This window comes from Acomys russatus, chromosome 21 (assembly GCF_903995435.1).
Source record: "Acomys russatus chromosome 21, mAcoRus1.1, whole genome shotgun sequence".
NCBI classification, from domain to species: Eukaryota; Metazoa; Chordata; class Mammalia; order Rodentia; family Muridae; genus Acomys; species Acomys russatus.
In genome coordinates, this window is record NC_067157.1 from 52,663,949 (window position 1) to 52,679,756 (window position 15,808).

At 48.8% G+C, this 15,808-nt stretch overlaps 1 protein-coding gene across 1 annotated transcript in view; it reads left to right on the top strand.

Moving 5' to 3' along the window:
- Window positions 1-8,962, top strand: part of Igf2r (insulin like growth factor 2 receptor) — a 98,715-nt gene extending 89,753 nt beyond the window's left edge. Inside the window, exons 42-48 of the mRNA XM_051164470.1 lie at window positions 401-515; window positions 1,627-1,773; window positions 2,317-2,504; window positions 3,995-4,181; window positions 5,377-5,520; window positions 6,640-6,709; window positions 7,924-8,962. Of these exons, the coding sequence (XP_051020427.1) occupies window positions 401-515; window positions 1,627-1,773; window positions 2,317-2,504; window positions 3,995-4,181; window positions 5,377-5,520; window positions 6,640-6,709; window positions 7,924-8,340 (1,268 nt within the window). The 3' untranslated portion in view covers window positions 8,341-8,962. The remainder of the gene's footprint in view (window positions 1-400; window positions 516-1,626; window positions 1,774-2,316; window positions 2,505-3,994; window positions 4,182-5,376; window positions 5,521-6,639; window positions 6,710-7,923) is intronic.
- Window positions 8,963-15,808: the final 6,846 nt, after the last annotated feature.

Genomic DNA, 15,808 nt, shown 5'->3' on the forward strand with positions numbered 1-15,808 from the left:
CTGTGCTGATTGAAATGGAAAGGGCATCACCATGACCTTCCATCACAGAGGCCCCAGACAGAAGATGGCCAGAGAGGTGCCCCCCTTTGGGAATTAAGTTCCCAACACATGAATCCAACTCCTGTATCTCAGGAGTCCTATATCCCCAAACTCCTGAGCCCTGTGGAATTGGATGGTAGTCCTATAGATGTGGCCATGGAGGTTTATCATTCCTGAGGAGCCAGAAAGCTCTTGGTCTTGTTGCCATGGCAGTGGTGGTATGGGCGTATGGGCTGCCATTGAGTAGGGCAGATACTGTTAGAGAGCTACACTTGCCTTTACAGTAGATTTTTAACTTCTAACACTTTCCCCCCCCCACAATGCACTAGAAATAACAACAGGTCATTGTTTTGTGTTTCAGACGACAAGGTCATTGTCAGTTACTCAAAAGGCTATTCTTGTGGTGAGAATAAGACTGCATCCTCTGTAATTGAGTTGACTTGTGCGAAGACTGTGGGCAGGCCTACATTCAAGAGGTGAGACCTCTGTGAGCACACTAGGACTCTTTGATGCCTCCCACCGTTTCCATGTAGGAGTTGGAGAAGGTGTTTGGGGGCCCTCACTGTGGCAGAAGTGGCCACTGAGGCTGAGGGCCTAGCGGCCAGAGCTGCAATGTTTCTCCCACGGGAGCCTCTCCACCCCCCAGCCAAGGGCTAAAATACACATAACCAGGCCACCTCAGCTTCTTAGCCTGGTTTGCCTTAAGAAGCGTCGGCTTCAGAGCTGCCAGTGCTAGTCTGAGCAGTGCAGAGCTAGCTGCTGCCCTGGAATGTCATGGTGGAACTAATCTGCTTGGGGCCCACAGCAGGTTCTGGGATGTTCTTGAGTGGTTGCACAGTGTGTTCCAGGTAGTGTTGGGTTGTGTTAGAGGGAGTGTGTCCAGCAGGGGGAACATGGGCACTGCTGTGTGGATGCTGGCCTGTGAGAGGACCTATAAAACTGCGGAAGGGCCTTTTAACTTCTGAGATTGAGACACATAGAAATGTGGAAATTTAAAGTCTAGGTGCCCAATCTCCAGCTTTATATGTTAAGGCTCCTCCCCAACCCCCCCCATCCCCACCCCCAACAGGTTTCCTCTATGTAGCCTTGGCTATCCTAGACTTACTTTGTAGACCAAGCTGGCCCCACACTCACAGCGATCCGCCTGCCTCTGCTTCCCAAGTACTGGGATTAAAGGCGTGCGCCACCACACCTGGTGTTAAGGTGTTTTTATTGAGCCTGGTTTTTCTATATGGGGGCTTAAACCTAGGGCATCATGCAAACTGGCCAAGTGTTCGGCTCTTGTGTGGAACTTTTGGCTCTCTTGTTATTTTGAGACAAGGCTGGCCTTGGATTTGTGTAGCTGGGACAAGCACTTGCCACCTCCTGCCTCTGCCTCCTAAGTATCCCCAGGATCAGCAGGCACTGAGTGCATGTCCACTTCTCCATGCCGCTGATGTCCTGGAGCATGATGACAAGAACACTGTTCTGTCACTCACGTAGTGCCTGTGGGGACCAACAGCGGTGGCTTCTCCCAGGCCTCTCCAGCTGTGTGTCTTGCAGCCTTTCTGCATGTAGCTCGGTGGTAACCATGTCTGCTCTGCTCAGGTTTGATATTGACAGCTGCACCTACTACTTTCACTGGGACTCCCGCGCGGCCTGCGCCGTGAAGCCTCAGGAAGTGAGCATGGTGAACGGAACGCTCACCAACCCTGTGACCGGCAGGAGCTTCAGCCTCGGGGAGATTTATTTTAAGTAAGTGGAAGATTGCCTCTGTGACACTGAGACATACTCAATAGTGAGAAAAAATGTGAGTTTTCCATAGCAGGCATGCTGCAAGGTAAGTAGTCTGTGTGCTTCAGGTACAGTTGCTGAAGTAGTCAGGTACTGCTTAAACCAAAGACAAGTACTACTGTCTTCATGGTTTAACACCGGGGGGGGGGGGGGGTGTGAATTCTTTAAAAAAGCATCTCCCCTCCACTCACTCCAGGGAAGCCCAGAGCTTGTAGCCAAGGCTCTCAGGACACATAGAGAACTAGGAGTCTCTGGGCTAATCAGCATGCTGGGTAAAAGTAAAGGTCCGTTTCTGAGCAGTGTCGTGGACTGCTGGGGTCCTTTGGCTATTCTGGGAAAGAGTGCACTACATATGTTGTCCAGTGTGTAAGATGGTGCAGTCATTCCAGGAGGTGACTCTGGGCAGGACAGTGACTAAAGCCTATCTGGCTGGAGCGTGCTGGGGAAAGGAGCATGCAGCTGCCTGTGAAGGACTGGGACTCACTGTGCTCTCCTCGGCCTCAGGCTGTTCAGCGCCTCTGGGGACATAAGAACCAATGGAGACAACTACCTGTATGAAATCCAGCTCTCCTCCATCACCAGCTCCACCAACCCCGCATGCTCTGGTGCCAACATCTGCCAGGTGAAGCCCAATGACCAGCGCTTCAGCAGGAAAGTGGGCACCTCTGACAGGACCAAGTACTACATCCAAGGTAATTGGCTGCTTCATGTGCAGCTTATCAAAGGGAGAGCTTCACATGCTCTTCCACAAACGTGCTGTGTGGAAATCTCAGGCTGAGTTCAGCTCCCTCTGAGTTGGTGCTACCCCAGCAGACAAAGACAGAGGGAGACAGTCCCGGTCACAGCCTCGCCACGGCCCGCCATTAGCACACTGCTTTCTTATTTACAAGCTGCAAGCAGGGTTAGAGAAGAGGGTTGTGGCTCAGTGGGTCACTGCTGCCATGCCCGAGGACCTGACAGAGGGAGGGAGAGAAACAGCTCCAGGTAGATGTCCTGTGGTCTCCAGACATTTGCTATGATAGGTGCATAGTCACAGCGGGGGGAGGAGAGAGAGAGACACAGAGACAGAGAGAAGGGAGGTGGGGAGTTTAAAAAAGAAAAAAGGTTTGATGTGCACTAGAAGGGTTAAAGGGAATGGATGCCAGCAAGCTGAGAATGAATGAGGGAGGTTGCAGCCTGGCACCAGAGTCATCCTTTTTATCATGCAAGTATGTTCCTGGAAGGTCACATGTATATTTTTTATTTTAAATAACTCATCTTTCACCATATACCTTTTGTAATTTGTGTTTTGAACCACATGACCCTGTTAAAAAGTGTTTCCAGATGATCAAGAGAACTTGAGCTGATAGGTTGAGGGTTGACTCCCTTTATTTCTGACACCAAAGACTAGTTTGGTGGTCTCCCACACTTCTTTCCATTTGGGAAGTGTGGTTGAGCACTCTCAGAATTCACTGGAAGCTGTTGTCCTCCTGCTTGCAGTTGATTACAGTAGAGGCTTAGAGTGTAGTTAGCCATGACAGAATGCTCATGGAAGGGCTGGGGTCAGGTACAGATCTTCCTCTGGCCCCTTCATGGAACTAGAATGTGTCTCTGCCACCCACAGTGACGTTTTGCAAGCATTGCCAGCTAGGTGTACTCGCTGAGTTTCAGAGCTCAAGCCTTTGCTGGATTCAGCTGTCTCAGCACAAGTGCTGGTGCTTGGTGGTCAGTCTCACTCTCCAGGGTGGAAATGAGATCTCCTGGCCAGCCACCATAAATCCTACCACCAGCCAAGGACAAGGGCCAGACCTCATGTTAGAGGAGGTTAAAATCCTTGCTTGCGGGCTGGAGAGATGGCTAAGAGGTTAAGAGCACTGTCTGCTCTTCCAGAGATCCTGAATTCAATTCCTAGCAACCACATGGTGGCTCACAACCATCTATAACGAGATCTGGTGCCCTCTTCTGGTAAGTAGGCACAGAACATTGTATATATAATAAACAAATAAATCTTTAAAAAACAAAACAAAACAAAAAAACCTTGCTTGCTTAGGGCACTATTTTAAAGTTATGAAGGTAGAGTGTACATGGGACATTTGAAGTGTTTTCTCCTTGACATTAAACCTGTGCTAACTTTGACAGACGGTGAAAGTATCCACTTGGTGGATGCTAATGGTGCTGTGGTGTTTCCTTTCTTGCATGACAGATAGCGATCTGGATGTGGTGTTTACTTCTTCCTCCAAGTGTGGAAAAGATAAGACCAAGTCTGTCTCTTCCACCATCTTCTTCCACTGTGACCCCCTGGCGAAGGACGGGATCCCAGAGTTCAGCCATGAGACTGCTGACTGCCAGTACCTGTTCTCTTGGTACACTGCGGCTGTGTGTCCTCTGGGGTGAGTGTGACACCCCCTGCCCTTTCTTGCATTACTGTTAAAGAAGAAGCATCTGTGTGTTTTTCCTTAGCATTATATTGGGGAGTATTCCGATGCGCACAAAAGAGCAACTTGCTGGTAGCTTTGGTTTGTGGCATCGTTACCACTACCCTTCATCCCAAGTAATGTTGACTGGGCTTCCCTCGTGTGCGCCATCTCCCTTTCCTCAGCTGTGGGGAGCAGGGCTGCCTATGCCTCCTTCAGCATTCTCTGTGTGCTCTAGTGTGTACTTTACATGGCAAGGCTTCAGTTCACTTGGAGCACAGCATTTCCTATGTTGGGAGAAATTTAAAAAACTGACTCTGCAGGTTTTAGAGTGTGCTCCAGAGGCTGGGTTTTTGTGGGCAACAAGGGGAATGTGCTTCTGCTCAGAGAACTCCAGGCCAGAGAGGGAGGGCACTGGTGGTGTTATGTCTGGGGCCGTTGTTTATATATTTACATGTAGAAACTAAAACCCACTTATTTGTAAGTAATCCTTGGTTTAAAGGAGAAATCAAAGGTAGAATACGAAGGCATTTTAGAGCTAACCTGTCTTAGCCATCATCTCTACCCAGAAGTCCCAGGGCTAGGTCCTAAGATGACCCAGTGCAGGACAAGCCTTGCTATTGCCTGGCCCACAGGGTTCTGCAGGGATGGGCAGGCCCACAGGAAATGATGTCCTTGGCTGCTCCATGTCTTCTGCTCCTGGTATTATTTCCTGGTCCCTCAAGCAGTACTTTCTGTCAATAGGCCTGTTGTCTGCTTTAAATGCAATCTCAAAACAGTCCAGATGCTGTTTTCTTTCTTTCTTTTTTTTTTTTTTAAAAAAAAGAACTTATTTATTTTTAGAGCATTGATTGGTGTTTTGCCTGCATATATGTTTGTGTGAGGGAGTCAGATCCCCTGGAATTGGAATTACAGACAGTTGTGAGCTGCCATGTGTGTGCTGGAAATTGAACCTGGGTCCTCTGGAAGAGCATCCAGTGCTCTTAACTGCTGAGCCATCTCTCTAGCCCCAGATAGTAATTTCTATGCCTAGTGGATCATGTGTCCTGGGCTCGGGCCAACTCACCTGGTGGTTGTTCAGTGGGGAGAGTTCCTGGGCCCTGGGTTCCTTAGTGGTGTTGTTCACAGATCCTGACAAAGCCTCCTCTCCTCCCCTGCAATGTCTTTCTAGTATGGCTTTTGATGGTGAGAATGCTGGGCCAGAGTACAAGGGGCTCTCAGAGCGGAGTCAGGCCGTCGGGGCCATCCTCAGCCTTCTCCTGGTGGCACTGACTGGCTGTTTGCTGGCCTTGCTGCTTCATAAGAAGGAGAGAAGGTAAAGTGGGCAGGAAGGTTGGAGGGGCTGGGCTGGGCTGGGCTGGGCTGGGCTGGGCTAGGCTAACAGCACATCAAATTTTGGACATAGGCTTGGGTTTTGAGCCTGAGAACAGCAAACAAAAAGGTTCAAAATTTTAAAAGTGGGCACTATTGCCTTTAAATGCCTCAGTGTCATGACACAGCATGAGATTGCCAGAACTTTGATGCCGTCCATGGATGTTGGTGTGGTTGTAGGTCACAGTGGCTGTACACACCACAGACTTCTCAGTGGTGCTGTGCTGGTAGGTCTAAGACAGATGGGCCTTGTGTGAGGGTCAAAAACTAATAAGAAAGTAAGCCTCTTTCGTGAGTGGACTTTGTAGTCGTCAGCTGAGCCTCCTTCCCCACGTCGCACAAAGCGAGCATTTACTACTACACAGCTGCCAGATGCCAGGTGTGCTCTTCTGTTGGCTTCACTTTACTGGGTGAAGGACTTGTCATATGACTGCATTTTTTTTTTTTTTAATTTTCAGATTTCTTTTTAAAGATTTATTTATTTATTAGTTATACAGTATTCTGCCCACACACCAGAAGAGGGCACCAGTTCTCATTATAGATGGTTGTGAGCCACCATGTGGTTGCTGGGAGTTGAACTCAGAACCTTTGGAAGAACAGCCAGTACTCCTAACCTCTGAGCCATCTCTCCAGCCCCTAATTGTCAGATTTTTATGTCATGCATTAGGTCCTAGACAAGTGGTTAAGAATATGGACTTGAGCCAGCCATGCTCAGAAATGAACTCAGAGGGAAGGCTGGGGCTCATGCAGAGCAATGGGCGTGCATCTGTGGCAGCCAACATCAGAGTAGTTTGGGCATATGAAGGTGTTCCTGCCACCAACCTTGCTGCTGACCTTTTGAGTCAGATGTGGAGCAGGACTGTCCTCCTTCTGCCTCTTGCTGAGCCCAGTGGTTCAGGTTGTACTGTTAAAGTTAGCAGTTAGTCATTCTAAGTGCCCTACCTTGGGAGACCGTTGTGGGGCACCACCTTCAGCGTTGTACAGACTGACTGGTAGCGAGCTGGCTGGGTCCCTTGTTGGCTCATTTCTGCTGTGGGTTTACGGTGGTCTTTTGTGTTGACAGGGAAACTGTGATAAATAAGCTGACCAATTGTTGCAGAAGAAGCTCGGGTGTGTCCTACAAGTACTCGAAGGTATTGTCCATTGATGGGGTGGCAGCTTGCTGCAGCCCTGCCCAGTGCTGCGGAGCCTGTGCTGCGTGCTGGGAAGAGCGCAGTGGTGGCCTGGCGTCAGAGGAACCCTCTCACCCTAACACCACTTCTGTGGACTTTATGCCTTCATGTCTCTTTCAGTGTGGTGGTAGCTGATTTTCCTTTAGATCATTTGGTATTTAGTTTGTTCCCAGATTTTGCTTAAATCTTTTTGTTGGTTTGTTTTGTTTTTTGAGACAGGGCTTCTCTTGTAGCATTGGCTGTCCTGGACTTACCAAGCTGGGCTTGAACTCACACAGATCTGACGGCCTCTGCCTCCCAGAGTGCTGGAACTACAGATGTTCACCACACACAGCTTGATTAAGTCTTTTTTAAAAAATAAGTAAATAAAAATAAATAAATAAATAAAAATGAATCATCCCAGGCATGGTGGCACACGCTTTTAATCCCAGCACTTAGGAGGCAGAGGCAGGTGGATAGCTGTTGAGTTCAAGGCCAGCCTGGTGTACAAAGTGAGTCCAGGACAGCCAAGGCTACACAGAGAAAACAAAACAAAAATCCCTGGTGATGAAATTTTTGTACACTTAGCATTTGGGGAATTGAAAGTTTATCTGAAGAGGCCATCAGAAGACACAGACTCATGTTGCCAGGTCACTTTTAAAACTAAATTGAGGCTGGGAAGAAAGAGTGCTGGCAAAGGAGCAGGATTTGATCCTCCAGAACCCCAAACACATTAGAATGCCAGCAGGTGGGGTTTTCAAAACTTGTGGCGCTCTGGGCCTGTGCTTGGCCTGCCAGCACAGCCTGCGTGGTGAGCTCTAGGCCAGTGTGAAACCTCGTCTCAAACACAAGGCAAAACACAAAACCTAGGTGGATAGCTTCTGAGGAATGACACCCAAGCTTTTCCTATGTGTGCACACACATGCATAAAATTTAAAAATTAGGTGCTCTGATACAAGCCCGTCCTGTGGCTTCACTTGCATACCAGATGCCTGTCCCCAGCACATAGTGTCTGCTGAGCAGTCACAGGCCATGTCGAGCCCCGTCTGCTGGCCTGCTCACTGCTCTGCAAGGTTCTTGCCTAGGGTTCTACTTTGACAGCAGAGAGACCCTGGGATGGGTTGTATCAGGGGCTCCCAAGCAGCAGCTGGGCATCTTTGCTGGGTCTCACGGTCTCTGCTGTTGCTCCTGGGCAGGTCAGCAAGGAAGAGGAGGCAGATGAGAATGAAACGGAATGGCTGATGGAAGAGGTCCAGCTGCCAACCCCAAGACTCAGCAAGGACGGGCAGGAGAACGGCCACATCACCACCAAGACTGTGAAAGCAGATGCTCTCACTTCCCTGCACGGGGATGACCAAGACAGTGAGGATGAGGTGCTGACCATCCCAGAGGTGAAAGTTCACTCGGGCAGAGGAGCCGACGTGGAAAGCCCACAGCCCCTGAGAAACCCACAGCACAAGGTCCTTAAGGGAAGGGAGGGTAATAGGATGGCGCTAGTCCAAGGTGAGAAGGCCAGAAAAGGAAAGCTCAGACCTGGACAGCACAAGCCACCAGCCTCTACCAGTCTGGTGTCCTTCCATGATGACAGCGACGAGGACCTCTTACACATCTAACCCGTGGTGCCTACTGGAGAACGTGGAGCCGTGGACAGCCAAGCACCTCCTACCAAATAAGACTTCAACTCAATGATGCTTCTGTCATTTTGCCTTTAACAAAACTGCTTCAAAGGGAAGAGTTTCTGTGATGGGGGAGGGGGTGAAGGAGGTGGGCACCACTCCTTCATGACCGTTTACAGTCAGTGGAACAAGACATTGCTTGGATCGGCCAAAGGGCGGTACTTTGTGCCCAGGGTTTTGCCCCAAGTCCTCATGTACAAGCATAGCTGCTGTGTGCTTCCAACAGGTGCCCAGGCCACATGCATCTCACATCAGAGGGCTGTGTTTGAAAAAAACCCTTGCTGCTTTAGACCCTATAGGGTGTTTGACCATTTATATTTTTAGCATTGTAATTCTATTTATTGACTTTGACAATTACTACTCAGGTTTGCAAAAAAGGAAAAAAAACAAAAGAAAAAGAAAAAAGAAGCCAGTTTCTTTTGCCAGCAAGGGCATAGGGTGAAGCTGGCAATGTGCTGAGGCCATTGTATGTAGCTCCTGATCTGGTCCTTGATGCACACTTTAGTGAGCTGCAGTATTCTCCTTCGCTTTCTGTTTTGTAAGGACACACACACACGCGCGCGCGCGCACAGGTCCCTGAGTGCCTGCCTGCTCCATGCCTCGTCACTGTAGCCCTATCTCTTGGCATGCACCCTCTGGTGTTGGTTTTGTCAGCTGGTAAGTCCAGCAGCTCACCCCGGTGGGCTTTTGGGCATGTGAGTGGAGTGGAGGGCTCATGGGGAGGAGCAGTGCGTCAGCTGTGAGCTGTGGGTCTCATCTCTTCAGGTTCTCAGGATACCACCTTTACTGTGCTTTCTTTCTTTCTTTCTTTCTTTCTTTCTTTCTTTCTTTCTTTTTTTTTTTAAGGGAGAAAAAGTGTTTATCACCCATTTGACCTATAAGAAGCCTTAATTTGCACAGGGTGACTCACAGACATCGTGTGAAGCACGGTGGGCCAGTGTTGTGTGTGGACTTGTGCCAGGGCAGTGTCCCAGGCTGGAAGGGCAGGCCTGGTGCTCTTCCACTGGCTGTGGACTCTTTTCTTGCTGTGTTCAGTGACTTCTTACATTGTAGAATTATATGTAGGTGGTATTTACATATTGAAAAGCAAACCACCGTGCAGAATTTCTTTGTTTATGCCTGATTTGGCTGGCTTATTTGATTTCAACATGAGTGTATTTTTAAATTTTGATTTTTCTCTTCATTTTTATCAATCAACTTTACTGTAATATGAAGTATTCAATTTCAATAAAAAATAAATTATTAACTAGGTGTTAAGTGACTTCTCCCCGCCCCCAATTATGACAGCTCGCTGAGCTAGTGGCTGCCCTGACTTCACGGCTTCTCTTTGTCTGCACTTGGGTTGTACCTGAGTGCCCTGTAAAGTTCCTCACCTCCCCTGGAGCTGGCCCACTTGTGTGTTTTGTCTGTGTCCTAGGGCTCCACCTGGATCTCAGGGCCCCACACTTCCAAGAAAGCCTCTGGACTTCCACCTGTCAAAGCAAACCTGCCGTTCCTTTCCAGTGAAGCAACTACAGGAACAAGAACAGAGGCTGGGTCTACCTGCCAGGTTCAAGGGCAAGCCTGGGTCTTATGAAATACTGGCTTCCCAGTGTGTTCTGGGGTGACCCAGAGAATCCAGAGGACCTTTCCAGGGGCCGTCAGTAAAGTGGGGCTGAACCAGTCCTGCTGAATGGACTGGCAGTCGGGTTTGGGGCCATCTATGCTAGGAAAATATCAGCCATGACTCAGCAGGAAAGCTGCTGGGTAACAGGCTTCCAAGGCACCGGTGATTCCTAGGAGGAAGTTACTATCTGAAACAGTTTCCCTTTCTTGGCTCCAGGATGTGTCAGCACCTGGGATCCACCTTCCTACCAAGGGGAAAGCACCCACGTGGAATTTGTGTCTAGCTGGAAATGAGGTTAAGTTGAGCTGATGCACAGGAGTTTTGGAAAATGGATCACTGGTGTCTGGGCAGTGAGCAAATTGGTTTATTGAGACATGACATGACTTGGGGCACATGACCTGTGATAATCTGGGTATAACAAAACACTGGACACTAGTCATGTGTAAAAGAATCAGGTTATTTGGGCTTATAGTAGGGTCTGGACAGTCTAAGAACATGGAGCTGCTGTGGCCCCATGCTGCTCACCCGTGCCCAAACTAGAGGCCAGTTGGCATGTGTGAAAGAAAGGGTACGAAGAAAAGGTACTGGGTGCCGCATGGTAGCTTATCCTTGTAACTAAGCCCATCTCTTGGAATGACCGTGATCTGCCAGTTCTCAACCCAAGAGCCAAGCGACCCTTTAACAGGGATCACCTAAGGGCCATCAGAAAATTTACTTTATGATTCATAACAGCAAAATTATAGTTAGCAACAATAATTTATGGTTGGAGGTCACCACAACGTAAGGAATTGTAAAGGGTTACAGCCATTGGGAGGCTGCAAGCCTTGATGAGGGTAGAGCAGTACTACCCAGTGTCTCTCAAAGCTCCCGCCATGCCTCAAAACCATTCCATTAACAGCTAAGCTTCAACCTGAGTTTTGGAAGAAAAACACGCTCAAACCATAGTATCTGCCCTTCTGGCTTTGGGTTCTCAACTACAGTGTGGGGTTAGTTAGCCTGGGAATTGGTCAGAGCATGGGTCCCTCTCAAAAGCAATTTAAATTGCCTGGGATGTCTGGCCATTTGCATGTGGACTGGAACCCTAGATCTGGGTAAAGGATAAAGGGAACCACATTGGCTAAGAAAGACCCTTGGTCCTGCATCCAAACATAAGAAAGAAGGCCTGAGCTGGCTGAGTGGGAAGCAAAGCCCCTCTCCAGACCAGAGGAGCATGGGTAAGTCAGAGGTGGGCATGGGGCCCCGTGTGGTGGAAGGGGATGTGGGGACGATGAGGCATGGTGGCTGGGACCTTTGTACCTTAGCCAGTCTGCAGATATACGCAGGGCACCTCTCAGAGGTGAATGTCTTGGAAGCTCAGAAAATACAAGTGTCCTGCTCAAAGTCAATTCCTTGGCCTTTCTTTGGGGTGGGACTTCCATGTATCCTTCCCTCCCACCCACCTTAACCCTCATGCCTACCTTCCTACCCTCCTACCTTCCTCCCTTCTCCCAGGATGTGCTCATCCCTTCTAGCAGAGCCCCCTGGGCTGAGCTCTTACAAAGAGGAAGAAGCTGGTGGGGAGGGAGGAGCCTTGGCTCTGCCCTATGTTAGCTTATGCTCTGAATAGACCAACCGGTGGGCACCTGGGCAGGAGAGACCAACTCTGAGTTCGATGGAACAACAACTCTTGAAAACATGGGAACTCACTGAGTAGTCTGCGGGGCTGTTTGGTAGTGTTCTTGTTCTGTTGCTGTGATAAAGCACCGTGATTATATACATAATCAAGAAAGAGCTTATTTTGGCTTATGGTTGCAAAGGGATAGAGTCCTTCATGGCATGAAAGGCATGGTGGTAGGAGAGACAGAATAGGAGTGAGCACTTGTGTAAACACACAGGAGATGGGGTGAGACTACAGACCCCCTTGACACCTGCCCCTAGTGACATTCTTTCTCCAGCGAGCCTCCACCTCCTAAAGGCTCCATATTTCCCTCCAAACAACCAGCCACGAGGACCAAGTGTTTAAACGCATGTCCATGTGGCAGGTACTTCTCACTTAAGCCACTGCACTTAGCCTCTGTTACTCAGGGTTTGTGGCCACATGATGCAAAACACTTGGAGTAATCCAGCTTCAAGACTCCACATAGTTACAGACAGTCACAACACTTCAAAAACTCAGTCTCCTCTGAGACTTAGGGCTTTTGTATTCAGTGGCTTTGTAGTTGGAGTCTGGAAGACAGGAGTGCTGACGGTGGAGATTTCATGAGGTTGCAACGAATGGGGCGGGGGGTGGGCAATGTTCTAGAGGCCGTTGTTCCTGTTGTGTGGAGTCTGGCTGCACTCTACCCATGTTCTGAGAACTGGGGGGAAGCTGAGCCGGAGGAAATTTCCGGGTGGCAGTAGCACTGAGTCTATGGCTTGATTATTACCGATGCTCCTTCTGCAGCTTCACAATTAAATAAGAGCAACAAGTGGGGCTGAAAAAAATGAAAACTGTGCGGGTTGGAGACTAAAAGAGCACCAGGAACCTTTAAGACCATAGTGCAGGGCTGGAGAGATGGCTCAGAGGTTAAGAGCACTGTCTGCTCTTCCAGAGGTCCTGAGTTCAATTCCCAGCAACCACATGGTGGCTCACAACCATCTATAATGAGATCTGGTGCACAGGTGTACATGCAGACAGAACACTGTATACATAATAAATAAATCTTAAAAAAAAAAAAAAAAGACCATAGTCCAGTCAAATGCTGGGCAAGAGGCTGTGACTATTCAGAGACTAACACTACTGACTGAGGAGAGGCCTGCTCCGTGCAAAACAAAAGGAAAGGGTTGCCTTGGCCAAGGACTGGCCAATCGAACCTCTGTGCCCCAGGGACCAAGTATTCAAAACCATGGACCTATGGTGGTATTTCTCACTTAAACCACCACAGAGACTTGCTCCTACTGTCATGTGCCCTCCTATAGCCCAAATGTATGTGTATATGTATGGTATGTATATACCCCACACACACACACTTACACACTTAATTTTTAAAGTTTACTTACATTTTAAGCTTTGTTTCATCTTTTTTTTTTGAGACAAAGTCTTATGTTCAGCAGGTTGGCCTCAAAGGCACTGTGTAGTGGGCAATGGCCTTGGATTTCTGGTCATCCTTTTCCTCCACCCCCACTTCCTAAATCCTGGCATTACTACCCTTGGTTTGTGAGATTCTGGGGCTTGAACCCATGACTCCATGCATCCTCCCGCTGCAAGCCCTCTACCAGATGAGGCACATCGCCAGCCCTAAGGCTTAGCTAGTCTTTCTGTCTTGTAAATTACATACCTTGAGCAATGTATATGTACTAGAGTCATCTAAGAGGAAGAAGCCTCAGTTGAGAAAATATCTCCATAAGATCCGGCTGCAGGCAAAGCCTGTGGGGTATTTTCTTAATTAGTGACTAATGTTGGAGGGCCCAGTCCACCGTGGGTGGGGCCACTCCAGGTTAGTGGTCCTGGGTTCTATAAAAAAGCAGGCTGAGCAAGCCATGGAGAGCCAAGCCGGTAAGCAGCACTCCCCCATGGCCTCTGCATCAGCTCCTGCCCCTAGAGGTTCCTGCCATCTTTGAGTTCTTGTCCTGACTTCCTTCAGTGATGAATTATAGATGTGGAAGTGTAAGCCAAATAAACTGTTTCCTCCTCGACTTTCTTTTGGTCATGGTGTTTTTGTTGTTGTTGTTGTTGTTGTTTTTGTTTTTTGTTTTTTTTCCTTCTTCTCTGTAATAGAAACCCTAAGGACAAGTCAGTGCCAGGATAGTCGGGGATTGCTGTGATGGGCCCAACTGACGTTTTAGGAGGACTGTGGACAGGCTTTGGAACTTTGAGCTAGAAAAGCCATTGAATGTTGAGAGTTCAGTGAGCTGTTCTGTAAGGTTGGAAGCTAAGAGTGTTGAGAGCGGTGCCAGATGATGCAGGCCTGGCTTGTGGAATCTCAGAGGGAAGGGAAGACTCTACTGGGCCATTTGAGTTAAGAATCTGTGGTGTCTGGTCAGCTGGGGTGAAGAATCTGCTTTGATTAACAAGAGCCCAGAACCACTAAAGTGAAACCTTTGCTTTGCTAGGATACTTGATGCTAGTCATCTGGAGCTGAGAAATTAGTGGTGACTAAGAAGAGACCAGCCTTGTTGAGGTAAAATCTTCTGGGAAATGTTTCCTCAGAGTCACCACACAGAAGCTTTTCCAGAGGTGGCCAAGGTTGTGCATTGCTCTGGCAGCTGAACTTGGTAGTGTAAGAGTCATGCAGGTGGTACTGCTTTTGGAGGCTTGAAGGGGGCATGGAGAGCAGCTGAGGCTTGGCACTGTGAGAGGCCACGAGAGGCATTTGATGAAGGTGCAGCCTCAGTAGCAGTTGAAGCCCCAGGATTGAGGGGGATCATGAAGAGAAGTTGAGTCTTGGCACCATGAAGGGAGCCTATGAGAGGCTGTTGGTGAAAGCACAACCTAGCTACAGCAGAAGACCCCAGCATTTTGGAGATGCCAGGACCATGAGATTTGGCCACCAGGAACAGCAGCAGCCGTGGAGTGGAGCCAGCTGGAACCCAGAAGACAGGCTGCGTGTGCTGCAGAGAGCAGAGCTGGAGAACTGACCCATGGCCCTTGGACAAGCCCAGAAGATCATGAGTGAGTCCCAAACATTTGTTATACTGAGTTATTTACAGTTGGCGTTTGGTTTTGCTTTATTCAGATGGTGACTGTGCCCTGGTTCTTCCCTCTGGAAGGAAGAGAGTAGTCTTATTTTTTTATTTTACTGGAGCCCACAGTTGAGAGACATTGGATTTTAAAAGAAAGAGGCTGGATATTTTAAAGAGGCCCAATTTTTAAGTGTTTGAACTTTTAAAGACTGTGGGATGAGCCTTACAACAAGGGTTTTTTTAAAGAGAGATGAGGCTCTGAGCCTACCTGAGTGCTGGCCGGATTCAGACCCTGTGGTTGAGAGCTGAGGGTCTCAGTCGCTCATGGGCCACCATCTGTGTGCCCTCGATCCTTACTTCCTTGCTGCAGGGGCTTCTCGCTTCATCAGGCCCACAAAGGAAAGAGAGTCCTAAAAGGTGGAGTAGCCAATCCACGGGATGTGATCACAGAGGCATCATCTTTAGCATTTGCTGTTCCATCTTTTTAATAAGTGAATCATTGGTTCTGCTCAGAGCTACCTAACAGTGGCTCACCATCCTAGAAAAGTGACACTCGTAAGAACCTCAACTTTTGAGACAAGAACTGATGTAGCCCAGGCTGATCGCAAACTTGGCTGTGTAGTCAAGAATGTTTTGTTTTGTTTTGTTTTGTTTTTTTGAGACAAGGTTCCTCTGTGTCGCCTTGGCTGTCCTAGACTCACTTTGTAGACCAGGCTGGCCTTGAAATCACAGTGATCCACCTGCCTCTGCCTCCCATGAGATTAAAGGCATGCGCCACCATGCCCGGCATGTAGCCAAGAATGACCTTGAACTTCAGAGACCCCTGTCTCCACCTCCTGGCTGCTGGGATTACGGGTAGGCATTGCCATGTCTGGTTTATGGGCTGCTGGGGATTGAACCTGGAGCTTCATCCATGCCAGGCAAGCACTCTACCAGCTGATATGCCTAACCTGCAGAAGGCTCAGTAATGGAAGTGTTTTTCAGAAAGTCCTGAGGGATGGGGTGTGCGTTTGCCTCCTCCTCCTAGGCCTGAGTCCTGGCTCACTTCCCAGAAAAGCAAACAAGGCCTCAGGTAAGCCTGGTGTATCCTGCCCTGGCCCTCACACTGGTATCATGGGGCAAAAGGTTATTTCTGGTTGGTTGCCTTCCAGATGTATC